A 27,573-nucleotide genomic window follows, 5' to 3' on the forward strand; every position below is an offset into this window, starting at 1 on the left:
GCCCCCTCAGCAGGCGCCCCGGACCGAGGCGGCGCCCCTGGAGGCGGCGGACGAGGGCGGCCAGCGGGCCCGACTCCGCAGCCGAGACAGCTCGTGCGGCCGCCCGGGCACCCCGGGCGCGGCGAGCACGGCCAAGGGCAGCCCGAACGGCGAGTGCGGGCGCGGAGAGCCGCAGTGCAGCCCCGCGGGGCCCGAGGGCCCGGCGCGGGGGCCTAAGGTGTCGTTCTCGTGTCGCGGGGCGGCCGCGGGGCCCGCGCCAGAGCCGGGCGCGGGGTCGGGGCCGGCGGACGAGGCGGGCAGCGAGGAGGCGGGCCCGGCGGGGGAGTCGCGCGGCAGCCAGGCCAGCTTCATGCAGCGCCAGTTCGGCGCGCTCCTGCAGCCGGGTGTCAACAAGTTCTCGCTGCGGATGTTCGGCAGCCAGAAGGCCGTGGAGCGGGAGCAGGAGCGCGTCAAGTCGGCGGGGGCCTGGATCATCCACCCGTATAGCGACTTCAGGTACAGCCGCCCAGAGGGCCGGCCGGCCAGCGCGGAGGGGCACGGCGAGCGGACGCGCACAAGGGTCGTCCTGGGAGCGCTGTGGAGAGGGCGGGGCGGTGTGCCCCGCGGGTGACCTCGGGGCCCCTCGGTGACCTCGGGCGCGTCCGGGACCCGCCCCGGAATGACCCGGGCGCTCGAGGCGCCGCCCTTGGAGGGACACTGGGAGGCGCGCGCCCCCTCCCACGCAGCCTGACATTCCCCGCCCTTCGGGTGGGCGCACGTCACGGGCCGCAGGACCAGGGTCTGAGCGCGGAGGGGCGGAGAGGACGAATAGAGGGGAACGTGGGCGCCGGCGAGGCAGCGGAGCGGAAGGAAGGAGGAAGGAAGGGCGCCCGGGAAGGACGCACCCCGTAGAGGCTGGCGGAGAAAGGGTTAAGCGGACACGCCGGGTCCCAGGGTCTCCACCTGCGTCCCACGCCGCAGGGAGGCGCGTTCCGGGTCCCTGGGCCTCGGTATTGCGCAAGGAGGGGACACTGTTCGTGCTGGTGTCCCCCGGCTGTGTCTACTCTGAGCCGCATCAGCTCCAGCGGCTGGGTGGTGTGCCCAGGTGTCAGTGGTGGTGATGTTGATGTGAATTCAGCTGGCTGATCCGTGGAAAGGCTCAGAGCAAGGCCCGGAGCAGGCTCAGCCGCGTGTGTTTGTGGTGTGCCCAGGTGTCAGTAGTTGTGTAGATGCTGATGTGAATTAAGCCAGTTGGTGCGTGGAAAGCCTCAGAGCAAGGCTGGAGCAGTGTCACGCCGCCGCGTATGTTTGCAGTTCCGTTCCCGGGTGAGCGCTGTGTGGCCTGAGAGTGTGAACGATGCATATCATTGCAGGCCGCGTGTGTGATCACGAACATGTGACTGCGGCGGGCAGGGGCCGAGTGCTCTGGGGGGTGTGTCTGCATGGCGGATCACTGGTGTGTGTTGGGGAGAGAGGGAGTGTGTGCGCATCAGCGGGCAGTGGGTGTGAGGTGTGTGCATGGTGTGTGTGTGAGGCGATGTGTCCGTGACTGGGGTGTGTGAGCTGGGGTGCAGAGGGTCTCCCCAGGCCTCCGGGCCAGGATCTCAGGGCAGGCACGGTTTCAGCACCACGGACAGCAGTCCAGCGGCCTCCGAATCCTATGACGCCGCGGGTCTCCCCGCCCTCAGGCCTGAGGTCGGATTCCTGGACCCCCAGAGCTGGGAAAGCGGAGCTGTGGGCCTCTCCTTTCCCTGGCCCTCCATATCCCCTGTGCCTGACAACTGGGGAAACGGAGGCCCAGGGGCACACAACTCAGGAACGGAGCCTGGAAGAATGTCCAGGATTCCAGCTCCTCACCCCCAGACCGTCCTGGGAGGTGAATGCAGCCTTGACCGGCGGCTTTGGGAGAGGCCAGGGGGCCCAGATGGGGTGCCTCTGGATGGGCCCGAAGGGCATGGGGGCTCAGCACCCCTGCAGATGGTTCCAGTCTGTGAAATGGGGATGAACTTGACTTCCAGGGCTCCCTGGCCCACCTGGCCCCTCTGTGAATGGGGGCTAAAGCCAGCTGGCTGGAAAGGGACGTGGGGGCCATGTGGGCAGGGGGAGGTGGCTGCAGAAAGTAGCCATTCCTCTGCCCCCCCAGCACATCCGCCTGCAGCATCCTCAGGGCTGTGGGTGGCCCTGGGCTTCCTCTCAGCTACAGAAGGGGTGGGGGCTGCTGGGAGAAGGAGCTGGGCGTCCCCAGCCTTGTGCGCGTCCAGCGCAGTTGACCGTGGGTCCCTGGGCAGATACACTGTAAACTGGGGGTGAGCAACGGGATGGGGGTGAGGGAGGGATGAGTGGGGCCTGTAGCTGGGACTAGGTGAGCCAGTCAAAGTAAAAACCTTAAGACCCTGCCAAGCTGGGGTGCTGCGGGGCCTCTACAACCCCCCCACGTTTTGGGAACCCTTCTAGACCCCTCGGACTCAATATGGAGACAGACCCCCCAAGCACATGATCGGAGAAGTGCTTCCTGAGCCCCTCTTGGGCCACAGCACCTTAAGAATATAGATCCAATCCTCATGTCAGATGTGAGGTGGCTGCCGCAGGTACCCCAAATTTACATGCGAGGAGAGGGGGTCACGGAGAGGTAAAGTCACTTGCCCAAAGCCACACAGCTAGTCCCCAGCAGAGCAGGGATTCATTCCTGGGCAGGCTGGCCCCTGAGTCTCCACTTTTGGACTGTCAGGCAAGCTGGCCCCTGGCCATGTCCTGTCCAGGCCAAGAAGAAATGGGAGGAGAAAGGCATCCTGGGGATTGTTCAAGATAAGGGGGTTGCCCAGGGGGAGCCGTGGGTCATCTCTGTGTTCGTGTGAGTGTTAGTTTTAAGACCCATTTGTGGAGCAGTAGGGAGAGGCCTTTCTGGGTCTGCTTGTCCACACTTGGCTCCGTTTGTCCTCATGACCTGACGGTGCAGACACCATCCCCGCTGGTGCCCGGGTAAGCCCTGGACATGACTTGAAAGGGAAACTGGGCCGTGAGACCAAGGCTTCTCCCCCAGCCCCAGGTCCTGCCCAGGGCCGTGGCATCTCCACTTTCTTGAGCTACAGCTTTGCTCAGATTGGCACGGCACCCATCTGGCATGGAGCACAGAACAGTTCATGTTTGGTGAACTGGAACAGTCTTGGTCACGCCTAGCTCCTCGGGCCACATGGGCTTCCAGGGAGGGCAGGCGTCTGCAGAGTCCTCGGGGAGGGGGGCTCTTGAGGAAGGTGACTGGACCGAGGCCGGAGGAGCGGGCTGCAGAGGGGCTGCGGCAGTCTGCGGCGAGGCCTGCGCCCGCTGTGCATGGCCTGGAGTCCTCTCCGGGCTTCCCTGCCTCAGTTTCCCCAAATGCGTGGTGCACCCCATTTCTCTCGTTCCGGTCGATGTCTGCACCGCCCATGCATTCAGAAGCGGCCTTTTTTCCTTGATACGCTTACCTGCCTCTCCCCCCCACCTCCATGGCGTCCTGGGGCCTGGCACATCGGGGGGGGGGGGGGCGGGGCCCAGGATGGTTTTGGGAACCTGCCGAGGGGCACACATGGGCACCAGGCAAGGCCAGTCAGGTCGTGAGCCCCATTTCCTGGCAGCTTTGGAACAGCCCCAACCCTTTCTGAGGCATGTCTTCACTTCTTCATGGGGCCATGAGTAACACTACAGCTGGCGCCCGGATACAGATGTTCTAGGAGCTTCCATGGGGGCGGGGGAGGGGAGAAGCATGTTCGAGGGACAGCAGGAAGGATTCAGGTTCAGGAGGGTTGCTTTTCCTTCTTTGCACCCTGAGGTCCATTTCTGAGTCAGAACAAGCATGAAGACCACCCCAGAGCAAAGCAGGGAGAGCAGCCAAGGGGCCAGCATGGAGGGTCACAGCCTGGGCCACTGCCTTCCGGAGGTCCTGGGGCCCTGGCAGGATCTTCTGCCCCTGCCCCCAAAAATGTATGAAGAAGAAATACAGTTAACTCCTTCACCTGGCCACCCCGGATTCTAGAGCCCAGAGAGAGGGGTTCGTGGGAAGGAGGAGAGCTCAGAGGGGAGGGTGTGGGTGGTGGTGCCCCAGGCAGCTAGGGCCCGGCTGCAGCTCCCCACCGCCTGTTCTGGACAGTCCGCTTTTTCTGCCACTTCCTCCACCTCCTTAGTTGGTGGTCACTTGGTGGTCAAGGCAGCCGTGGCCGTGTGGGAGCGTGGGCAGGTCGGGGGGGTAGAGGCTTCATCTCCCTAGAGAGAGTGTGGGCAAGTGGCTTCCCACGGCCTTTCATCCCGTTCCCGAGTCTGTAAGTGCTTCTGAGGTCTGACCCGAGTCTCTCCTGCTGCTGCTGCCGAATTTCAGTTCAATGTTCCCGAATTGTGTACCACCGGGGGGCCTGGTTTGTGGGGAAAAGATAAGTGGGTCCTTTTCCTGGCCCTCAGCGGAGCTTAGACAAAGCCAGGACAGGTGGATGCTGACCTGTATCTGTGTGACATCCTGTGGGGTCCCTGAGGGCCTGGGGTGGCGGAGGGGCTGGCCTGAAGATCCAACAGGGCTGGAGGACTTCTCCTGCCCCCAGATGGCCCTACGGATTAGCGGGGGATCAGGATGCCTCAGCTCATGAGGATAAACCCTGAATGATCCCAAGTTGGGGCGGTGGTGAGGGGCGGGGGCCAGGGCTTCCCCGGTTCTGAATCCAGCATGAAGGCACTCAGAGTGGGGGTTGGTGGACATGCCCATTTCCCAGGTGGGAGGATTGAGGCCCAGGGCCCACCCGGCTGGGAGGAAGGACGCTCCATGGTCCCTGTGAGGGGTCAGGGGCCTGAGGTGGCCGAGGCCCCTCTCCTCTCTCCATTGGTTTCCTGCCGGAATTTGGAGTTTCTGGCCCCTGAATTAACTGCTTTAAAAACGTCACATCCCCACACCCCCCGTTTCAACATCCATGACCTGGGGGTTCAGGGGGACACTGGGGGGCCTTCCTTAGCTACCCACTTGCTCAGGACAGACCCTGCCTCACTTCCCCCATCAGCAAGCCCAACCCAAATGCAAAGAGCACAGGCTACCCCACTTCCTCCCTGGACGCCGCCCTCTGCCCCTTCCTTGCCTTCCGGCTGCCGGCAGCGGCATCTCAAGATTCACGTCCGTCCTTCTCACTTAAAACCTGCCACGGCCATGGCCTCCACGGCCCTGCAGAGCCCGGCTCCCACCCCCTCTCACCCCTTCTCACCTCCCTTCACACCCTTGCTCCAGCCCCAGGCCTCCCGGCCTCCCCGAAAGGCAAACTCCATGCAGCCACGGGACCTTTGCACTTGCCGTTTCATCCGCCCAGGGTGCAGTGCCCGCACTCTGCCTAGAGGCCCTTCTCCATTATCCACCCACATGTCACTTCCTCTGAGAAGCCGTCCCGGCCCACCCTGGCTAAAGTGGCCCCTCTGAAGCATCCCACTCATTTATCTGTCTGTGTGGAACATCTGTCTGCCCCCTGGGCTGGGGGCCCTGAGGGAGGGCCGGGTCTGTCTGGTCGCCACGTGTCCCCCAGGCCTGCACACAGTCAGCCCCACAGTCTGCCCTGTCTTGGGATCACTCAGGAATCTTCCCCTGCAGGAGTCTCAGTTTCCCAATCCCTGACACCTGCCTGGGATCCGTAACTCACATCCGAGGGCTCAGGTCCTAATAATCCATCCCTAGCTCATCCTTAATCCCTGACCCCCCCTCCCTTCCCGGCCCCTAATCCCCTAGGATTTGCCCGATCCGATAGGTAATTCCTGGACTGCTTCCAGCCTGGTTCTTGGTTCTCTGACCCTGAAGGGAGGGAGCCGCTACCCTTGTTAACAGCGTCCCTGAGCAGCCACTTCAAGCTCCCAGGACACCCCTGCCCCTCGTCCGGCCCTGCCCTGCCTGGTCCTGGAAGAATAGGGCTGCTTGTCAGCTTCTGGAATTGGAGGGGCCCCAAGTGCTGGAGACAGGAGGGTGACAGCATGGTCCTGAGCTGTGGCCTGGAGGTCTGGCCGCCTGGGTTCCGTCATTTCACCACTTCCCACCTGGGTTTCTCCGTCTGCGCAGAGAGAAGGGTCGGGGCAGCTGCTGGAGCGGGAACTGGGCCCACAGTGGGGGCCCCGCTGACATCAGAGCCATGTGGGTGTGGCGCCCGGGAGAGGGTTCCAGGGTCTCCTGTCCCCAGGGCGCTGGGGGTCGTTGCCGCTGAGCCCCCGCACCCCACCAGGAGCCCCGGCCTTGCTGGTCTCTCAGGGCCCAGTTCCTGTCCTGGCACAGGCAGGAAGCGGGATCTGAGTGTTTCCCGATGGGGCCCGTTGTTTGTTAGGAAGGACTTTTCAATACGAGGTTTAATTACTGTCCCTGAAGGCCCTGGGTGGCTGAGGGCTGACTCAGGCCCCTGCAGGCCCCGACCCCGTCCCAGAGGTCTCTGGGTCCCAGGGGTCTCTGGGGCAGCCTGATGCGGGAGGGGCTGCCAGAGTTGGGTAGAGGAAGCATTGTGGCTCAGAGAAGGACAGTGATTAGCCCTGGGATGCACAGCCCAAGGGGGCGGGCAGGGCGAGGAAAGGGGGTGCTGGGGAGAGGGACCTGGATCCTCTGCCCCAGCCCTCAGTTTCCCCTCCTCCTACCCAATTCCAAGAGGACCAAGGGCCACAGGCCTGGGGGCGGCAGGCTGGCTTTCAGGTCTTTGCACCCCTCCCTGGCTGGGCCACCTCTCTGGTCTGTCAGTGGGGAAGTGTGGTGCCTGCACTCCCACCCCCACCCCTGCCCCCGGAACAAAAGGAGGGAACGTCTATGACGAGTCGCCTGTGAAGGAGGAGGCCGTCTTCATCCGGGCCATTTACGCTGTGGCTACCCGACCCTGGTAGTTTCTAGGCCCCCCGATTTAGATGGTTTCTAACCCGCCTCCTTGGTTTCTAGGCTCGCGCCCCTGGCATTCCTGCTTGCTTTGTCCGTGGGCGTGAGCGTGCACTGCCGTGGAAGCTCTGGTGGTGGAAATGGGGAATAGGCAGGTGCGGCCCCTCAGTCAGGTTGGGGCTGGGCCCCTGGGGGTCTTGAGGATGAGTAGATGCCCCAGATCAGAGGTCTGAGCCCAACACCTTGTCTGGATTCAGGCAAAGGAAGGTCTTGAATTTGGAGCAGTCATTTGGGTTTTGCCCTTAACACTCACCCCAGATCATGTCAACCCTTTCAGCTCTCAAGGTCTCCATCCCCACACCGAGATGGGTTTCCCGGGCTCTCCCCATCATGGTTGGAGTCCCCATGGCCACTGGGAGAAGGCTCCAGTACATGTGGGCGGACAGAGCCGGGGGTGGGGGAGAACCTCAAAGCCTGCCATTCCCTGGGCTCCTCCCGGACAGACAGGAGACTGAGGTTCCCAGGGGCTGGAGGGACTTGCCCAAGGTCACACCTGCCAGTGGGCGGGAACCCAGGTCTGGCTGCTGTCACCACGGGTCTTAGACATTGGGTCCCTTCCAACCTTGGCTCTGGAAGACCAAGCTGCTGTGAACATCTTGTTACAAATCACTTTTTAATTTTTTTCTCTTCCTCTTGGATGATTTCCTTGGGATCAATTCCCCGAAGTGGAAGGCCTGGGTCACCCGGCAGGTGCGGTGCTGTAGCTCTTCCCTCGGGGGGCTGCTCAGAACAGAGCCAATTCACAGTGAGTCCCAAAACAGGGAGCCCAGTGCGGCCAGGCCAGCGCTGGGGTTTACGGCTTTCTGCTAATTTGGGAGAGTCCCTCCAGCCCTTGGGAACCTCAGTCTCTTCTTCTGTCCATCCAGGAGGAGCCCAGAGAGTGGAAGGCTTTGAGGGCCCCCCAGGCCTGTCCTGCCTACACATGCTAGAGCCTTCTCCAAGAGGACATGGGGACTCTGGCCATGATGGGGAGGGCGCCGGGCCTACGGGAGAGCCCTGGAAACCCACCGCGGGGTGGGCGTTTCTCCCTGCACCGTGATGGGCAAAATCAGACGCATGACTCTGTTCAGAATTTGAGACCCTCCTTTGTCCGAATCTAGACAGGGGGTGTGGGCTTAGACCCCGACCTGGGGCATCTACTCATCACTGAGACCCTGGGCCTCGGAGGTTTTCTCTTTATGTATACGTGTTAACAGAAACATAACATAACAGTTAGCCTTTAACCCTTTAAAAGTGTACATCTTTTAATGTGTACACAGCGTGGTGCAGCCATCACCCTTATCACTCGCCAGAGCTTCTTCATCTTCCCAAACGGAAACTCCCCAGCCCCTACAGCCACAAACCCACTCTGTGTCTGTGGATCGGCCTGTCCTGGACGTTTCCCATCAATGGAGTCACACACCGTGGGTCCTTCTGTGTGCGGCTTCTCTCACTGAGCATCGTGGTCTCGGGGTCCACCGACGTGGTAGCGGGTGTCGGGGCTTCTCTCCTTTCCGTGGCTGCGTGACGCTCTGTGTGTGGAGGGACACATGTGTTTGTGTGTCCATCCGCTGGTGGACACTCGGGTTGCTCCCACACCCACACTCTGGCCATTGTGAATCGTGCTGCCGTGGACACTGGTGCACAAGTGTCTCTTTGAGTCCCTGCTTTTGAGTCCTTGGGTGAAGGCCCAGGAGTGGAATTGCGGGGCCACATGGTGACTCTAACTTTCTCAGGAACCGACAGGTTTCCCTTGGAGTGGTTTTCTTTCCTATTTTATCGATTGCCGCAGGGCTGGGCATCTCTCCACGTGGCCTTTGCTGCATCTGTCTGTCCTCGTGGGTAAATGCTGGACTCAGAACACTGTGCCCGGCCGTTAATATTCCTCAAATGGACGGGCCTTTTTCTGGGAGCACAGAATTCCCAGGTGGAGTTTTGGAATGGACCTCCAGGACTTGTATCGGTCCTGGGCATATTTGGCCAGTCATCCCTTTTTCGGGTGTATTTATCACATGAAACATCCAAGCCGTGGCCAAGTCCCGTCCCTCAGGCTCTTCCGCCACCTGGCCCTGCGCTCTGCCGGGCAGGCCTTGGCTTCTCCCTTTTTCCCAGACGGCCTGGCACCCTGGCCTCTGTCCGGTCCCCAGCCCCCCCCCCCCCGGCTGCTACCTGAAATGGATGGACAGCCAGTGCCCCCGCGCCCCCTGTTCAGCTTTCCGGTGCCCCACTGGGAAGTCCGGCCAGGGTGGGGGTCCTGCACCTGGATGTCAAACTGTGGGGGTCCGGTGCCCACCCAGCACCTGCAGCCCCCGGCCGCCCAGCCACTCAACCCTCCTGGCTGCAGTTCCCACCCCCCACCCCCCCGCCCCTCCAGCTCCTCCGCTTGTCTGTCTTCCCCTCCTGGCTCGGCCCTAGTGCTTTTTGGACGGCAGCCTTGTGCCAGGCACGTTGGGCCTTCTTGGTCCTGGGAAACATTTAGTCAAAGTTTGAGCGGCCTCTTGGACTCTTCCAGGTCTCCGGCTTCTTCAAGGAGAGAAGGTCAGGCTGGGCCAGCGAGAGGGACCTGGGCTGGGGGAGCCCAGCCGGCAGTGGAGTGCTGTCTGGGGCTTGGGAGGGCTTCCTGGAGGCGGGGTCCACAGTAGCCGGGGCCAAAGTCTCAGCTTTGCTGGAGGAGGCGAGCGCTGGGCTGGTCTTCAAAGGCGCATGCGCGTGTGGTGGGGCAGGCAGGCTCCGCGGAGGGCCCCGCGCAAAGGTGGAGGTGTGACCGCGTGACCGGCTGCACCTCGCCCCCAGGTTCTACTGGGACTTCACCATGCTGCTCTTCATGGTGGGAAACCTCATCATCATCCCCGTGGGCATCACCTTCTTCAAGGACGAGACCACGGCCCCGTGGATTGTGTTCAACGTGGTCTCGGACACATTCTTCCTCATGGACCTGGTGCTGAACTTCCGCACGGGCATCGTGATCGAGGACAACACGGAGATCATCCTGGACCCTGAGAAGATCAAGAAGAAGTACCTGCGCACGTGGTTCGTGGTAGATTTCGTGTCCTCCATCCCCGTGGACTACATCTTCCTCATCGTAGAGAAGGGCATCGACTCCGAGGTCTACAAGACGGCGCGCGCCCTGCGCATCGTGCGCTTCACCAAGATCCTCAGCCTGCTGCGCCTGCTCCGCCTGTCGCGCCTCATCCGCTACATCCACCAATGGGAGGAGGTGAGCACGGCTGCACGTTGGCGCAGGGGCGGGGCCATGGGCGTGGGCAGGGTCGTGATGAGCGAGGAGGAGTGGTGACGCGGATGCAGGCGTGGGGTCTGTGGGGTCGTGATGGGCTGGAGCGGGGCTAGGATGTAGGGGCGCGGGGTTGTGATGAGCGAGGGGGTGGTGATGGATGAGGATGCCGTGATGGGACCCGGCCATTGGCTGCAGGAGGGGGGCAAGGAGGCACCAGGAACAAAAAGGCGGGGCCATGATGGGAGACTCTGGGCGGGGCTACCGGGGTCCAGGGACATGGTCACAGTGAGAGGACAGGTGGGGATACAGGCAAACGAGCGGGGTCATTGGGTGGGGCACTGGGCGGAGTTACAGGGACTGCAGTGAGGGGCCTAGGAACCTTAGGGGTGGAACCTGGGCCTCGGGGCGGGGGCGGGGGGCCACGGGGCGTGGTCACAGGAGCTTGTACCCGGTGGAGGGTCGGGGGGGGGGGGGCGTCACAGGGAGCGCAGCATGGACGCTTAACGCATCCGCACCCCTCTCCTTCCTTCTACCCTGTAAGAGGCATACTCCACAGCCCCGGTGGCAACGGGGAAACTGAGGCTCCGAGAAGCGAAATCACGCCCCTCTCCCCCGAGTTCAGACCAGCCTCTGGACTGAGTGTGACCGCGGCCACCACGCAGGCTCAGAGTCGCCGCCACTGTCCAGGACAGCAACTAGGCTCCGAGGCGGGGAGTGGGTGGGGACAAGGCTGCGGAAAGAGGCCGTGGTCCTGGGAGAGGGCAGTGGGCAGACGGCCAGGCAGAGAGATCTGGGCGCCCGGGGCGGCAGGCCGAGCAGGGGGCCATGTGCTCTAGTCTAGGGTGCTGCATTACCTTGAAAGGCAATGGGTCTCACAGGAGCGGGGGCCCCACCAGCCGCGTGGGGGGCGTGGTGAGGTGGGGCGGCTCCCAAGGGGAGTGGGCCCTGCGGAGGGCTTCGTCCTCCCACTGCCCGGGTCGCAAGAGGCCGTGGGCGGAGGCCTCTCCCTCGCACACCGTCTGCGGGACTCTCACGGACGCCGCCCCACCCCCCAGATCTTCCACATGACCTATGACCTGGCCAGCGCGGTCATGCGCATCTGCAACCTCATCAGCATGATGCTGCTCCTGTGCCACTGGGACGGCTGCCTGCAGTTCCTAGTGCCGATGCTGCAGGACTTCCCGCGCAACTGCTGGGTCTCCATCAACGGCATGGTGGTGAGCCCCGAGCCCCCCCCGCCCCACGTCCGCTCCCGGAGCGCACGGCGCCTGAAACACTCCTCTGGGGGTGAGCGCCCCTCTGGGCTGCTATCCGACTTCGAGCCTTGCCCTGCAGACCCCGGGACCATGGAGATCTTTGACCGTTTGAGGGCTATAGGACAGTTTCTGCCCCCCAGGGATCGCGTCATCTGCTTACTGTGCGATGCATTCCACTTTTTAATTTGCATACGTGTATTTAAAAGACAGTTTTATATCATAGCCCTCAAATGGAAAAATGGTATCATGGGCCGTGAGAGATAAAAATTGGAGACTCACAAGCACCTATTACTTCCTGGCTGAGATGCTGAGTGTTAAAAGCTTTCCTCCTGCACGTGGGGCACAGGGCAGGTGGGCATTGACGGGCGGGAGCAGCGGAGGGAAAACCCGTGGGTGCCCAGCCGGCGCCTGGCACAGCTGCCTGGCTGAGGCAGCTCACTGTCTGGCCGGACACCCAGGCATGTGGTCCTGTTTCCTGAACGGGGCCCGCTGCCCCCTCCCCTAGCCAGGTCAGCTGAGGACTGGGAAGGGCTCCTGGTCCTGCCTGATGTCTCCGCCCCTCTGATCAGATGCCAGTGTCCCCAACTCACTGTCTCCGGGGTCCCCGGAACTTTCCCATTCTCTTGGCCTCACAGACACTCTCATCAGAGGCTGAAAAGCGGCGGGGGCTCCTGAGCCCCCAAGGCTAGACCCTGGCCCCTCCGAGCCTCAGTCTCCCAGGACTGAAGTGGGGAGGCGGCTTCAGACCCGCACCTGCTGCTGAGTTGCTGTGATGTGTGCGCACGGCCATGTCAGCTGCCTGAGTCTCAGTTTCCCTTGGTTACCTCTGGAAGACACGGAGCTCACCACCTGGATGCCTGGGGGAGGACGGGCAGGCGGGGCCCTGGGGGGGGGGTGTGTGTGTCAAGGGGCTCCCTGGGGGCCGCGAGCGCCCACCCACCCGCCCACCCACCCGTGGCCTTGCAGAACCACTCGTGGAGTGAGCTCTACTCCTTCGCGCTCTTCAAGGCCATGAGCCACATGCTGTGCATCGGGTACGGGCGGCAGGCACCGGAGAGCATGACGGACATCTGGCTGACGATGCTGAGCATGATCGTGGGCGCCACCTGTTACGCCATGTTCATCGGCCACGCCACTGCCCTCATCCAGTCGCTGGACTCCTCGCGGCGCCAGTACCAGGAGAAGGTGAGAGGGGGAGGCACCCCCGTGGGTCTGGGGGTCCACCCCACATCCCCCCAGCTCTGTGGAGGAAGGAACTCTGGAGCCTGGAGGGGGACAGGGCAGGAGGGGTTGAGGGAGACACAGGCCAAGGAAGGGGACGGGAGCCAGAGGGGTCCGAACAGGACAGGGCCAGTCCAAGGGGCATCAGGGGTCTCCAGGTGGGGGGGGGGAAGGTCTCTGGGCCATCTCGGGAGGGGCTGGGGTCCTAGGGTCGCTCAAGGACACGGGGGAAGCCTCTGGGGGAGCAAGGATGTCCTGGCACTTGGCCTCGGTGGAGCCAATCCGAGGGCTGTGGGCCGGGAAGGGCCGAGAGAGGGCGGGTGCGACCCCACAGGCCAGCCCTTTCTGGAGGTCAGCCTCAGTCTCCCCTCCCTAAGGCCAAGGGGGGCCTGGTCCCTGGGACATCGCCCCATTGGCCCTGCACTGCTATCCGATGGCTGGCCTTGGCCAGGCAGCTGCAACCCCCCAAGCAGTGCCCAGCAGTCGGGTCGGCTGGGTCAGCTGGGCCTGGTGCCAGGCACCCCGGCTGTCCGGAAGCCACCAGCCTCCTACCCAAACATGAGCTGGTGCCGCCACCCGCCTGCCGTCACGGGTTCCGCTGAGCTCAGGGCAGCTGTGGCCAGGCGGGGCTGGGCTGATTTCTAGAAAGATCATTGGGGAGGGGAGCCAGGGCCACCAAAGGGTCTGGGACCTCTGGGGCGGGGGCCAGTCCAGCCCCCTGTAGGGGCTGGGGGTGGGGTGCTGGTGGCGGGAAAGGGTTGCCAGATGAAATTCAGGATGGGACTTCCCAGTGGTCCAGGGGTTAAGACTCCACACTGCCACTGTAGGGGACACGGGTTCCACCCCTGGTAGGGGAAGTTCTGCATGCCGTGTGGTATGGCCAAAAAAAAGGAAATTCAGGACATAGCAATAACTTTTTTTTTTTAATTCATTCATTCATTTCTGGCTGCGTTGGGTCTTCGCTGCTACGCGTGGGCTTTCTCTAGTTGCGGTGCGTGGGCTTCTCATTGCAGCGGCTTCTCTTGCTGTGCAGCGCGGACTCAGTAGTTGTGGCGCACGGGCTCTAGAGCGCAGGCTCAGTAGTTGTGGCGCACAGGCTTAGCTGCCCCAGGCTTAGCTGCTCCACGGCACGTGGGATCTTCCAGGACCAGGGCTCGAACCCGTGTCCCCTGCACTGGTAGGCGGATTCTTGACCACTGCACCACCAGGGAAGTCCCCTGCCCAGGATATCCTTATCTGGGGCATTTTGGTCGTTTATCTGAAGTTCAGATCGCCCTGGGCATCTCGTAGTGTGTTACTGTTAAGTCGAGGCCCACTCGGAGCGGGGGCTCGGGAGCGGCGGCCGCTGACTCGGGCCCCCCCCCCGCCCTGTTACAGTACAAGCAGGTGGAGCAGTACATGTCCTTCCACAAGCTGCCTGCTGACTTCCGCCAGAAGATCCATGACTACTACGAGCACCGCTACCAGGGCAAGATGTTCGACGAGGACAGCATCCTGGGCGAGCTCAACGGGCCCCTGCGGGAGGTGAGGTGGGGGTCCGCGTGCGGAGGAGGGTCCTGGGGGAGCCCCACGGGCCCCTGCAGGAGGTGAGGGGCGGGGTGCTCACTCCAGAGGCTCCAGGGAGGGTCCTTCCTGCCCCTCCCAGCTCCTGTTGTGGCCCATGGTTCTCGGTGTCCTTGGCTTGTGGACACGTCACCCGGGCCTCTTCCTTCATCTTCACGTGGCCTGTTCCTGTGTCTCTGTGTCCCCTCCTCTGTAAGGACACCAGCCACTGGGTTCAGCACGACCTCATCTTAACCAGTCACACCTGCAAAGACCCTGTTTCCACATCTGGCCCCGTTCACACGTACCAGGGCTCAGGACTTCAGCGTATGATGGTGGTGGGCGGACAGTTCAACCCGTGACCCTCAGCAAGCAGTTACTGGGCGCCAGCCGTGTGCCCTGCCCTGTTTCCAGGGAGGTGGTGCCAGAGGGGAAGGTCTGGGAGGGACGGAGTGGGGAGGGGCTTGGGGCGACTTCACAGAGGCAAGTGTGAGCCTGCGTGGCCCTGAGGAGGGATAGGAACGGGCGCTAGGATTTCTTCTGAGGGTGGAGGTGCCTCCTAGCAGGCAAGCACTGTGGCTGCCTGCAATGAAAATATTCGCTGGGTAATTATTTTCATTCATTCACTCATTTACAGACAAAACACCTCACAGACCACAAAATGCACGAAATGCCGTGGCGAGTGTATTCAGAGCGGTGCCACCACTGCCGCCTAATCCCGCGGCCTGGCCTCCCCGGCTGCTCAGGACACCCGGCCCTCACTCCCCACTCCCCTCCCGCCAGCCCCGGCGACCTGTGCTGGATCATTACTTAGGTGTTTACATAAAGTCAAATTTACAAAACCAGATAATATTCAGAAAATGCCCGTCTTCTGTCCTGTCCCTCCGCCCGGTTTCCTCCTGCTCTCTCCGTCCATTTTCTGCCTTTTTAAGAAAACAAAGGCGGGCAGGCCTCCGGGGTGTCCGTGCCTGGCGCTCCCTCTCTGGGTCCTGTTATGCTTTGTGGGAGGAGCTCGCGGCACAGGGCAGAGGCGAGGGTGGGGTCGGGGCCCTGCCGGTCTGTCCAGATTCCCCTCAGAGGGCGCCGCGAGGGAGACGGTCCCAAAACGCCCAGGTGAGAGGTGCACTCCTCAGGTGCGGTTCTCTTATTTTCCTGCCATCAGGGGCTTATTTGCATCTCTTTCTGTAAACTGTTCATAACTTTTGCTTGTTTTCCTACAGAACTTTTGGTCTTTTTGTTTTTATTATTTTTTAAAGATTGGGAGCGATTTATTTATTTATTTATTCATTTATTTATTTATGGCTGCGTTGGGTCTTCGATGCTGCATGTGGACTTTCTCTAGTTGCGGCGAGCGGGGCCTACTCTTCATTGCGGTGCGCGGGCTTCTCATTGCGGTGGCTTCTCTTGTTGCAGAGCATGGGCTCTAGGCACGCGGGCTTCAGCAGTTGTGGCTCTCGGGTTTAGCTGCTCCGTGGCCTGTGGGATCTTGCCGGACCAGGGCTCGAACCCGTGTCCCCTGCATTGGCAGGCGGATTCTTAACGACTGCACCACCAGGGAGGTCCCTGGCCATTTTATCTTTAAAACTCGCTTACTGTGGTTTTATTCCCCCACGTGTGGAATTTTTATGCCCTGTACCTCAGGTGCTGTGTGTATGCTTGCTGTACACAGTAAGTGTTCAATGTGTGCTTGTGTAACAGAGCGAGTGTTACAGTGTTCAGTGTTTGCCTTCTGTACGCAGCAGGTGCTCAACACCTGACTGCTGTACATAGTAGGTTCTCAATATCTACTCTCTGCGGACATCAGGCACACAATACATGCTCGCTGTATACGGCAGGTGCACAATACCTGCTTGCTGTACACACCCAGGCTTTAGAGGAATTTACCCACGTTTTCTTCTAATACTTGTAGAGTTTCATTATTGGCACGTAGACCCCCATGCCTTTGGAATTTATCGTGGAATCTGGCGTGAGGAAGGGATCCGGTCTTATCTGCTGTGTGGGGCTGAACCATCTGGCTCTGCCCCGAGACTTGGTGGGGGAGGGGCACCTTAAGCTGAAGTTCCCTCCTGCTTGGGTCTATTTCTGGACTTTTCATCTGTCCCATCGGCCTGTCTGCTCTGTGTGCGCCAAACCCACTCTGCATCGCAGAGGTTTGCGATGTGCTTCGGTGTCTTAGAGGGTGAGTTCCCCCTCCCTGCTTGTCTTTGTCACGGGCTTCCTGCTACTTCTGCTCATTTGTTCTAAGTGCACTTGACTAGCCCCGGTTATCAAGAAGCGAGCCGGGCGGCATTTCCACAGGGCTCTGTGTCCTGTATCCCTGCCCGGGGAGAATGGGTGTCTTCCGTCTCGAAGATGGTGAGCAGCGCTCTCTAAGGACACAATGTGTTCAAGGCTCTTCTGTGCCTCTGGGAGGGTTTTCAACGTTTCCTCATATAGATTTGGCCATGTCTTGGTAAACTCGTGCCATGGCATCTTACTTAGCTCTTTATGTGGGTGGAAATGGGGTCTTCTCATCCATTACGTCTTCTTCGAAGTGCCTTTCGTTTGCCTGTACAAAAGCCGTGGATTTTTTTTTTTATTAATTTATTTATTTTTGGCTGTGTTGGGTCTTTGCTGCTGCACGCGGACTTTCTCTAGTTGAGGCAAGCGGGGTCTACTCTGTGCAGCGCACAGGCTTCTCATTGCAGTGGCTTCTCTTGTTGCGGAGCATGGGCTCTAGGGCGCACAGGCTTCAGTAGTTGTGGCATGCGGGCTCAGTAGTTGTGGCTCGCGGGCTCTAGCGCACAGGCTCATTAGTTGTGGCGCACGGGCTTAGCTGCTCCGCAGCATGTGGGATCCTCCCGGACCGGGGCACGAACCCGTGTCCCCTGCATTGGCAAGCGGACTCTTAACCACTGCGCCATCAGGGAAGCCCGATTTTCTTTGTAAGGTAAGCAAAGTGCCCCGTCATTAGGGCACACCCGATGGATGTTCCATCAAGTGAAATCCCCACATGACCCCCACCCAGATCAAATATGGAGCATTTCCATCCCGCAGAAGCTTCCTTGCCAAGGATAACTGTCATCCTGACTTCTGCCCCCGTGGATTCGTTTTAAGGATCTTCGTTTTCATGTTGGTTTTTTTAACCACTTGCTATTTTGACAAATTTCCCTTGTTACAGTTTTCCATTGACTCTTTTGGGTTTTTCAGGCAATCCCACTAATACAGATAGTAAAGAGATAGTTTTACTTTTTCCTTTCCAATTCTTATGTCTCTCTCTGAATGCTCTTCCGTGTCTAACTGCATCGGCCAGTATTGCCAACACAGAGTTCAACAGTAGAGGATCTTGGGAATCTTTTCTTGATCCTGTCTTTGGTGGCAGAACCTCCAGTGTTTGCCTATTAAGATGCTGGCTTTCAGGCTAACGTGTTAAATCCCTTTCACAAACCGAAGGTCTGAGAGGTGCAACAGTCCCAAAGGTAGGGTGCGATGGAGGAGCGAGTGTGCGCCCTGCCGTCACCCCCGCCTCCCACCCCTACAGGAGATCGTCAACTTCAACTGCCGGAAGCTGGTGGCCTCGATGCCACTGTTTGCCAACGCCGACCCCAACTTCGTCACGGCCATGCTGACCAAGCTCAAGTTCGAGGTCTTCCAGCCGGGTGACTACATCATCCGTGAGGGCACCGTTGGCAAGAAGATGTACTTCATCCAGCATGGGGTGGTCAGTGTGCTCACCAAGGGCAACAAGGAGGTGAAGCTGTCCGACGGCTCCTACTTCGGGGGTGAGTGTCTGTGGGCAGGGGTGCTGGCGGCAGACGGAGGTCAGGGTGGGGAACCCGAGCAGCAGGAAGGCCCTGGGGCGGTGGGGGGGCGGGGCCGGACTGCTCTGCTGGCTGGGAGGGCCCTGGGGACAGCTGGCTTGGGCCGCTGGGTGTGGCCCAGCAGTGAGGACGCTGCCCCTGGCTGCACGCAGAGATCTGCCTGCTGACGCGGGGCCGGCGCACGGCGAGCGTGCGGGCCGACACCTACTGCCGCCTCTACTCGCTGAGCGTGGACAACTTCAACGAGGTGCTGGAGGAGTACCCCATGATGCGGCGGGCCTTCGAGACGGTCGCCATCGACCGCCTGGACCGCATCGGTGAGTGGGCCCAGCGGCCAGCCTCAGTGGCTGTCGGGGGGCCGCCTGAGGAGTGGGGTGGCATGGCCCAGCTGACCCTCAGGGCCCCTTCTGACCCCCGGGCCAGATTCCTTGACCCACTTTCTCCCTTGGCCAGACACGGCCCCGGTTTCCCAAGGATGGGGAAGTGGGTGTTTCTGCTCCCTAGGCAAATGTTCGAGCACCTACTGTGTGCCGGGAGGTGTAGATGTGGCCCACGAGGCTGACGTGGTGGCTACCCTCAGGCTTGTCACAGAGGAGGGGATGTCCTTGTGACTCCAAGTGGAGACCCAGATGGGTAGGCGTTGCCGGTAGAAAGACAGAGGCATGTTCTGGGAGTGGAGACGGCATGTGCCAAGGCCCTGAGGTGGGAAAGAGGCCTGGAGTCCAGGGACTCAGGGAAGCTGGGAGGGAGGCGGGCACCAGGCACATGAGGCCACAAGGCTGTAGAGGAAGGCGCTTGGGCTGTAGGTCAGAAGCATTGGGGAGCCATGGATGATCCCAGGCAGGGGAGGACCTGATCAGATGTGCACTTTATGAGGGTGGGCATATGGAGGAATCTGGTGGCCTGGCCTGTGTGTGGGGGGGGGGTGGCTTTGGGTAAAGGGAGAGGTGGCCGGGCAGGGGGAACCTTAGAAATGGCTAAGGACTTGCTGAAGACTAGAGCAGGATTCAGAGAGGTAGAGGCCCTTGGTGCTATGTGTGGGAATAAAGACAGCGAATGGCTGGAGAAGCAAAATGGGGTGCGGTAGGGAAGAGTTGTTAAGACTTCCCAGTACGCAGAAAGCACTCAACGTGTTTATATTATAAGAGGCGCTTAAAATTTTGCTCTGAACAGTATCTGCTTCGATGTGTTTGCTACATACAGTAAGCACTCAACCCATGTTTGCTACGTACACGGCAGGCATTCAGCGTGCCGGCCGTGTACAGGCAGGAGTCTGCGTGCGCTGCTGTGCGCAGTAAGTGTCTGATACCTGTGTGGTGTACCCAGCAGGTGCACAATGCATGCTTGCGGTATACAGGAAGTGCTCCATGCATGCCAGCAGGATTCGGGCGTCTCGTACTTGCTCTGTGTGTGAAGCAGGTGCTTGACGTGTTTGTTTGCTACACACAAAGGTGCTTGATTCATGCTTGCTGTATACGGTAGGTGTACTAGTTCAGCTTCCTATACACAGCAGACACTTGGCATGTTTGCTGTGTGCAGGAGGGGCTCCATTCGTGCTGGCTGTACAGAGCAGGCACTCAGATGCAGGCCTACTGCACGCAGAAGGCGCGCCACACGTGTGTGCAGCGCACGGCAGCAGGCAACTCTGACGCGCCCCCCTCCCCTAAACCAGGCAAGAAGAACTCGATCCTGCTGCACAAGGTGCAGCACGACCTCAACTCGGGCGTGTTCAACAACCAGGAGAACGCCATCATCCAGGAGATCGTCAAGTACGACCGCGAGATGGTGCAGCAGGCCGAGCTGGGCCAGCGCGTCGGCCTCTTCCCGCCGCCGCCGCCGCCGCCGCCGCAGGGCGCCTCGGCCATTGCCACGCTGCAGCAGGCCGTGGCCATGAGCTTCTGCCCACAGGTGGCGCACCCGCTCGTCGGGCCCCTGGCGCTCGGTTCGCCGCGCCTCGTGCACCGCTTGCCCCCCGGGCCCGTGCCCACTGCCGCCTCGCCCGGGCCCGCGCCTGCTGCCAGCCCCCCGGGCGCGCCCTCCAGCCCCCGGGCACCACGGACCTCGCCCTATGGCGGCGTGCCTGGCTCACCTGCTGCGCCCTGCGCTGGGCCCGCGCTGCCCGCGCGCCGCCTGAGCCGCGCCTCGCGCCCGCTGTCCGCCTCGCAGCCCTCGCTGCCCCACGGCGCACCCGGCCCCGGCCCCGGCCCCGGAGCCTCGGTGCGCCCGGCCAGCAGCTCCACGCCGCGCCTGGGGCCTGCGCCCGCCGCCCGAGCCGCAGCGCCCAGCCCGGACCGCAGGGACTCGGCCTCGCCCTCACCCTCACCTGGCGCCACCGGCGGACCCGACCCGCTGGACTCCGCGCGCTCACGCCTCTCGTCCAACTTGTGACCCTTGCGCGCCGCCCTGTGGCCCAGCCAGGCCGGGGCGGGGCTGTCACTCAGACCAAAGCCATGCCATTGCGCAGCCCGGGCCGCCCGCCCCAGAAGCCATAGAGGAGACGTAGGTAGTTGTAGTCGGACGGGCGACCCGGGCCGGCGGGACACCCCCGCCAAGCCACCCATCGCCCTGAGCCCACCCACATTGCCCCTGCCCCCGGCGGCCCCGCGCGGGCGAGGGGGCTCCCTTCACCTCGGTGCCTCAGTTCCCCCAACTGTGAAGCGGGGACAGGCCGGCCGGGGCCAAGGGGAGAGGGCCGTGGAGCCCCGCCCGCGCCCGCCCTCGCCCTCCAATAAGGATCTGTTTTTAAGTGCAATACTTAGCCCGCCGGCTTCCCGCTGCCCCCATCGCGCTCACGCAATAACCAGCCTGGTCCCTGTCCACGCGCGTCCGCGGTGACCACCCCGGAGTGGGCACATACCACTCCCTCCAGCACCCCAGCGTGGGGGCGAGGCTGGGGGGGGGGGTCCCTGCCGTCATGGTGAATGTACTGACGAGCCGAGGCAGCAGCGCCCACCGCGCCCCCCACGCCCCACTAAGCCCCACGCCCCCATTCCGCGCAATAAACGACAGCATTGGCGCCCAGCCTGCCGCGTATGATCGCTCTGCCTGGACCCAGCGCGCAGCCCGCCCCTCCCCGAGGCAAGCAGCCCCCACGTGATGACAGACCTTTATTCACACTAAGGTACAGGGAGGCAGCATGGGCCGTCAGCTGAAGAAGTACGTGGAGTGCTTCACCTGCTCCAGGTTGAATGTCCCTGCAGAGCAGAGCAGAAGGCTGGGGGCGGGCCCTGACGAAGGCCCCGCCCCCAGCCCGGTGAGGGGCCATCCAGCCCTGGGCCTCACCTGTCTTGGGCACAGACAGCAGCGTGTCCATCAGCCTGGAGACCCAGATGCTCTTGGAGGTCCTGAGGGCAAAGGCCGGGTGGGGGTAAGGCTGGGGAGGGAGCGGCCTCTGTGGTGCTGGGCTGGGGGGGGGCCTCACCTGGGGTCAGAGCAGAACCGCTCGATCAGGAACCTGGACAGGTTGTGGAGAATGGGCTGGCTGTGCAGACGGACGAACTGCTCGCGACAGACCTGCGACGGGGGGGGGGGGGGGGGCGTCAGCAGCCAGGAACCAGGCCCAAAGGGCGGGGGGACCGGGCTTCCCAGGTCAGGAGGGGATGAGGTCGGGGGCGCGAGAGCCGGGGGTGTCCGCCCTAGTGGGGGTGGGCCTGCACCTGGTTCATGACCGCAACGTCAGCAGCGTGGGTCCAGAAGCAGTCGTGCACCGAGACGAAGGTCAGGCCCTTCCTGCGGCAGCAGTGAGGGGCCCCCGTGGAGAGGCCACGCCTTGAGGTCCCCTCCCTCACAATCCACACCCCACCGCCGCCCAGCACTGGCCCAGCTCTCACCTCAAGCCCCTCCCCACCGCTCAGCCGGGGGGCCCACTGTCCAGTGACGCCCACTCTCCTCTCGCCCCTCACCCCCACACACTCCAGCAGCTGTCTGTGCGCCACATGTGCCCCTCAGCAGGCAAGTGACAAGTTCTCCTCTTAGGAAGAAGCCTCTTTGCCACCCTACCCCCAGCTGCCACCCAACTGATTCTCAGCTTCCCATAGGGGATGGCTGAGGCTGGGCCCCCTTCCACCACAGGGCTCCATCCCAGGGGTCCCCGAGCCACCCCAGGGGGGCACAGGAAGAACACAGAACTCCCACAGCAGTCTGGCTCAGTGCGGCCACACACCCCCACAGGAGCAACCGTTTCCAACAGAACCGTGAGAAACTAGACACCCTCTGCCTGCCCTGGCAGGTGCACACACGTCAAGAGCAGGCCACACAGCAGGCTGGGCCTGCGGACCCTCCGACGGCCAGCTGCACACTTGGAGTCCCTCCCCTGCCCAGTCAGCCGCATCCCAACCCCTCCCTGCCTCGAGGCCTGTCGCCTCCGGGGCACCAGGTCCCCCAGACCCCCACAGCTTCGGTCCTCGCCTGACCCTATCTCCAGCGGGCGGCACCCACCGCGGGGTCCCCAGCCCTGGTGCACCTGTAGCAGTGCAGGGCCGTGAGCATCATGTGCGAGGAGTCCAGTGAGTGGATGAAGTTGGGCGGGAAGCCGTTCTTCTGCTTCAGCGTGTTGGGCTTCCTGGGGGCAGGTTGCAAGGTGGGGGACTCTGGAGCCTCAGCCCGGCCCGGCCCAGCCCCAGTGGCCTCCCGGCCCAGGCGCCCTGGCGCCGCCCCCCCACCCTGTGCACTCACTGGCTGGTGTCCACGCTGCTGCTGAAGGTGAGGCTCTGGAGCCCGCCTTTGATCTGCAGGGTAGGGGCGGTAGGGGCAGGGGCACTGAGTCCTGCCTGGTGCGGCTGGAGGGGGGGGGGGGGGGGGGGGGGGGGGGGGGGGGGGGGCTGCACATACCATGACCTTGGAGTCACGGTGGTAGGGCTGGATGATGGGGATGCCCAGGGGCGTGACCCACTCCACGGCCGAGCCCGTGTGGGAGATGAGCCGGGCGCTCTCGGTCAGCCAGCGCTGCAGGGACGGACACCGGGCTCAGGGGGGCCGGGTCTGGGGAGCCACGGCCGACGGGGGGCAGGGGGAGGATGAGGCCTCACCTGGATGGACCGGGTGCCCGAGAACATCTCCTGCAGGCTGTTGAACACCTGGCGCACGAGGTAGTGAGAAGCCTCCCACACGAAGTCCTGGGGAGAGGGCGAGGGGAGGGCGTGGGCGGGGCCCAGGTTCCCTCTACAACGCCTGATGGCCCTGGGCCAGTGACCTCGCGCACTCTGAGGGGGTGGGCTCGCTCCCATGGGCCCCGCTGGAGGACCCCACGGTGGGCAGAGACAAGACCCTGTGTCAGGACCGCCTGCTGCCCAGTGGCCAGCAGGATCTGGAGTCTCGGCCCCGCGCACCTGGGGGAAGTCGTGGATCTCCCGGAGGCGCTTCTCGATCTGCAGGCGGCCCCCGTAGCGGGTGACCCCGTACACTACGGTCATCACCGTCTGCTTGACCACCTTGCGGCTGATGAAACCCTCCAGCACCTGGGCTACCTGCACACCCTGTTCCGCGTCCTGCCTGCGGAACACCTCCACCTGTTGTAGCAGGGGTCAGTGGGCGGGGCATCAGTGGGCGGGGCCCTGCCCACCCAGAAGCCTCCCACCCCGAGGCTCCTTCTCTTCCCGTGGACCTCACCATTGCCCCCTCTGACACGTCCCCCAGGAACCCTGCCTGACTGCCGGGTCACCTGACAGTTGGCGGCCGTGGCAGTGGGGTCCACAGCACCCAGATGTTCGAAAGACAGACCCGGGTGGGTCTGGGGGATAAGAGCAAGCGGGGGCGGGGTGGGTGCGCACCTGTGCAGCCACCTCACTGTACACGTCCTGCGGCAGGTCCGAGGGCAACAGGTTGACAGAGGCGGCCCCCACGCTGTCCCGGCCCAGGGCGGCGTAGTGCTGCAGGCCGTTACAGGAGCCGTCCTGGGTGAGGGGTGGAAGAGTGAGGCGCAGGGAGCGAGGGGCGGGGCAAGGCGAGCTCCAGGCTTCCCCAGCTCCGCTCACAGCGAGCTCCCTGGACCTCCCACAAAGCGGAACCGAGGCACAGAAAGGGGGGGGCGGCGTGCCTGCACAAGCTGCTCACCGTGGGAACACCAGCCTGTGCAGAGTGGGATGGCCAGGTGCCAGACACCCGTGCCATCCCTCGGCACCTCAGCCCGAGCGAGACACCTTTGGCAGGGGCCCACAAGGGCAGGGCATGCTCCACACCAGAGTCCCCCAGCTCACCTGGTGAACTGGGAAGTGGGAGACGTAGGCGGTGGGGTCGGGGGCACGCACCGCCCGGGCAACCTCCATGCAGCAGGCCAGGGCTTGCCAGGGCTCATCCGCCTCCATCCACCACTTGCGGCCCTGCAGGAAGCAGCGGGCTGGGTGAGGCCAGGCCTGGTGGGGTCAGAGCCAGCCTGGGGGCACTTCCTGGGCGGGTCCAGGTGTCGTGGGGACAGGCGTGGAGAGAGAACAGCAGTGATAGACCAGGGAGGGGCCAGCCTGGAGGGAGGCCTATTGTGGCATGGGAGTCTGCTGATGGCCCAGGACAGAGGGAAAGACAAGCAGAAGGCTGCCTGAGAAGAAGCAGGGGGTGGGGGGTGCCTGCATGGGTCTGAGGTGGGTGCCGCGGCGGCCAGGAGAGCCAGACGGTCAGGGGTCAGGGGTCAGGGCCCAGCTGCTGTCCTCCCCACGCCACCCACCGTCATGGGCCGGTCCGCCGAGTCCAGGATGTCCTCCATCAGCTCGTCCGCATAGTCCCGGCGTGCCTGCAGCGACTCGCGCTTCTTGAGCCCCGTGAGGTTGACCAGGTGGATCTTGAGCCAGTTGAGGCCGTGGGGGCCGAGCGGGCGGCCCTGGGCGAACTCCAGCAGCGCGCGGGCCAGGTCGCTGCCCAGGTGGTTGAAATGCGGTGAGCACGGATAGGTCCGGCCGCGGAAGTCCATGTTGTGCGGCAGCCAGAAGACACGGTGCCGCAGGTGCTGGGCCAGCGACAGGCGGTACAGTGCATCGGCGCGCAGGCTCTGCATCTCCCGTGCCACCTTCAGGCGCCGGGCCAGCTCCCGCCGCATCTCAGCCTTTTCAGCAGGCGAGACCTCGGGCAGCAAGCAGCGCTTGGGAGCCTGACGGCCCTCGGGTGGCCGGGGGGCCTCGGAGGGCGGGGCGGGCACACCCAGGCGAGGGCAGCCCTTGTCAGTGAAGAGCTCCAGCACCAGGTCCAGCACGCGCCCGTTGACCCGCCAGGCACAGTTGCCCAGCTGGGTGAGGGCATCCAGGGCGCCGTGCAGCTCGGCAGGCGGGCAGCGCTCCAGCAGGAGCTGGTGCTGCTGGCTGCCCTCCACTGAGCGCATCATTCTGGTGGGGCTCAGCAGAAAGGCGCCCGAGTGGGGCGACGTCCAGGGCAGTGGTGGGCACAGCATGGGCACGTCCGTCGACTCAAAGGTCAGTGTGCGCTCTGCCGCCGTCTCCAGCAGCTGCGTGAAGGCCGGGTGAGGCTTCAGGATCCCGATCTGGGGGCGGGGCAGGCAGAGAAGGTCAGGGGGCTGGCCCAAAGGCAGTGGAGAAGGGCCCTGGGGTCCCCTCAGATGCCCTGACCCTGAGACCAGGTCTGGGGCCACAGCAGAATTCTGGCAGGATCCCACCATGGCCCAGGGGCCCTGCACCACCCAGAGCCCGCAGCCTCCTCGCACGCCCGTCCCCACAGTGGCCCACCTGGCGGAAGCTGCGGAAGGAGTACACGTGGTAGAGCACAGGGATGAGTGTGCCAGGGCTCCGGGGCGCTGCCAGGCTGCTGGGCATCTGCGCGGCCCGCACCAGCACCTCCGCCAGCTGCTTGCCCAGCTGCACCACCACTGACATGGGCCAGGGCTGCTCGTGGGGGGCCTCAGGCACCCCCAGTGCCTCCCAATGCTGCCGTGGCAGGCACGGTTCCGCCACCTGCGAGCGGGAGGGTGGCTCAGGGGGATGAGAGTCTGGGTGCAGAGCTGGAGACCCCCACCCACCCCCAGGGAGGGGTGAGCTGACTGCTATCCCAGGGTTAGGTGAGGAAAATGAGGTGGAGTCTGGGGGCAAATCCAGCCGCCTCAGGAAAGGGGAGAGGAGAGAGGGGAGGGGACCTCCGCTCGACGCCTGGGTTTCCCCACCCAGGCTCCCTGGGCCTCACCTGGGTGTCGGAGGCCAGCAGGTGCAGGTACTTGGAGTAGCGCTGCTCCAGTTCCTGCACCTCGTTTCTGAGCTGCTTCCTCTTGAAGACGCGCAGACCCAGCTCGTGTGCCAGGAAGAGAAGTGACTCTCCCTGCGCGGGCAGCGCCTGCAGGGTCTGGAGGGCAGCGAGCACCATGAGCCCCGCGCTCCGTGTGGAACCCGCAGGCACACCCGCAGCAGCCCCTCCCCCCGGCCCCGCGCGCACCTGCAGCAGCATCCTCACAACCTCCTTCTCGCTGAGCAGGCACAGGTACGGGAAGAGTGAGAGGCGGCCTTCTCGAGCAGCGTGGGCCTCGCTCTCCTTGGTCTCTTGCAGCTCCCGGTACAGCGCCGTCCTCCATCGGGTGCGCAGGCCTGCCAGGGTCTTCCGCTGGGGGGAGGGGGTACACAAGGAGTCATCACCGTGCCCACCCAACCCTGCAGCCCGCGAGGCCCCAGCCCTATGCCTGGCAATGCCTGGCTCAGTGCGGGGGGCGGGGGTGGGGGGGTGGTTGCCGTGCAGCCGGCCTCCCCCACGCGACCCTGCCCAGGCAGGGGACGCCCGGCTCGGCCAGAGCGGACCACCCCCCAGCCCCTTACCGCATGCAGGACCTCCTTGGTCAGCAGTGGAACCTTCTCCACGGACTCCACGGTGATGGTGGTGGCCATCTCCACGCGAAGCTGCTGTTGGAAGAGGCCCTGCAGCTCCTTCAGGGACAAGTGCAGCCTCGGGTAGGACACAGCAGGATCCTGCTGGTGGCAACAGGCTGGTGGTGAGGTCCCGGTGCCTGACCTCTCGACCTGAGTCCCCCAGGGTTCCATCCACACCCGAGGTCAAGAAGAGCAGCTGCCCACCGTACACACGCAAGGACCCCCACCCGCCCCCCTGGCAGAATCACAGTCATTTTCCCAAGTCTCCTGAAAATCATCCATCCTTAACGCTGCGGGGAGAGCAGGGCCCAGGATAGTAAGACAACGATGCTGGTGTGACAGCACCTGCTGGCCTTGCCAGGCGGGCAGTATGCCCAGGAAGACAGTGCGAGTCCCCGGATGCTGCCGTTTTCTCTTTAAACTTGCAACTGTGTGAGCGTGTGACCCTTCCAGAAATAGATAAATTAAAAATAGCGAAACCCAACACACACACTGAGAATCCAAAACATACATCCACACAAAGACCTGTCCACAGCCACAGCAGCACGGTTCACGATGTTTAAAAGCTAGAAACGACCAAAGTGTCCGTCAACAGATGATAGATAAACACAATGTGGTCCCTCTACACACGGGAACATCACTCAACCCTGAGAAGGGGTGAAAGCCCTGACACTCGCTACAGCGTGGATGGACCCTGAGAACACGATGCTCAGTGAGAGAAGCCAGACACAGAAGGACACACAGGGTGTGATTCCATTGATGGGAAATGTCCAGAACAGGCCGATCCACAGACAGAGGGTTAGTGGCTAGTGGTTGTCAGGGGCTGGCCGGGGGGGGGGGGGGGGGGGGGGGGGGGGGGGGGGGGGGGGGGGGGGGG

General features: G+C 63.0%; 2 protein-coding genes across 11 annotated transcripts in view; one reads left to right on the top strand and one right to left on the bottom strand.

Moving 5' to 3' along the window:
* Position 1: 1 nt before the first annotated feature.
* On the top strand, positions 2-20,843 carry HCN2 (hyperpolarization activated cyclic nucleotide gated potassium and sodium channel 2; the record flags this gene model as incomplete). The annotated part of the gene is made up of 8 exons (XM_029216854.1): positions 2-495; positions 9,650-10,073; positions 11,147-11,308; positions 12,314-12,532; positions 13,946-14,092; positions 17,631-17,871; positions 18,063-18,227; positions 19,583-20,843. Coding segments are annotated over 8 exons (2,568 nt in total), but the record flags the coding sequence as incomplete, so codon positions are not given.
* POLRMT (RNA polymerase mitochondrial) overlaps positions 13,590-27,573 on the bottom strand; it is a 20,893-nt gene continuing 6,909 nt past the window's right edge. For 2 of the 10 annotated variants that reach the window (XM_029216647.1, XM_029216645.1), the window contains 16 exons: positions 26,646-26,795; positions 26,272-26,436; positions 26,026-26,181; positions 25,575-25,799; positions 24,566-25,372; positions 24,105-24,227; positions 23,679-23,801; positions 23,238-23,417; positions 22,938-23,024; positions 22,741-22,854; positions 22,585-22,637; positions 22,373-22,471; positions 21,567-21,639; positions 21,332-21,423; positions 21,193-21,254; positions 20,908-21,104 (listed from right to left, as the gene is read on the bottom strand). In XM_029216647.1, coding sequence (XP_029072480.1) covers positions 21,055-21,104; positions 21,193-21,254; positions 21,332-21,423; positions 21,567-21,639; positions 22,373-22,471; positions 22,585-22,637; positions 22,741-22,854; positions 22,938-23,024; positions 23,238-23,417; positions 23,679-23,801; positions 24,105-24,227; positions 24,566-25,372; positions 25,575-25,799; positions 26,026-26,181; positions 26,272-26,436; positions 26,646-26,795 — 2,559 coding nt within the window. In that variant the 3' untranslated portion in view covers positions 20,908-21,054. Of the gene's footprint in view, positions 14,694-20,907; positions 21,105-21,192; positions 21,255-21,331; positions 21,424-21,566; positions 21,640-22,372; positions 22,472-22,584; positions 22,638-22,740; positions 22,855-22,937; positions 23,418-23,678; positions 23,802-24,104; positions 24,228-24,565; positions 25,373-25,574; positions 25,800-26,025; positions 26,182-26,271; positions 26,437-26,645; positions 26,799-27,573 lie in introns of those variants that run through there. The other 8 variants (XM_029216646.1, XM_029216644.1, XM_029216643.1 and 5 more) reach the window with 5 other exon arrangements.

This window comes from Monodon monoceros, unplaced genomic scaffold (genome assembly GCF_005190385.1).
Source record: "Monodon monoceros isolate NGI ecotype Baffin Bay Population unplaced genomic scaffold, NGI_Narwhal_1 Super_Scaffold_12, whole genome shotgun sequence".
Taxonomy (NCBI): Eukaryota; Metazoa; Chordata; class Mammalia; order Artiodactyla; family Monodontidae; genus Monodon; species Monodon monoceros.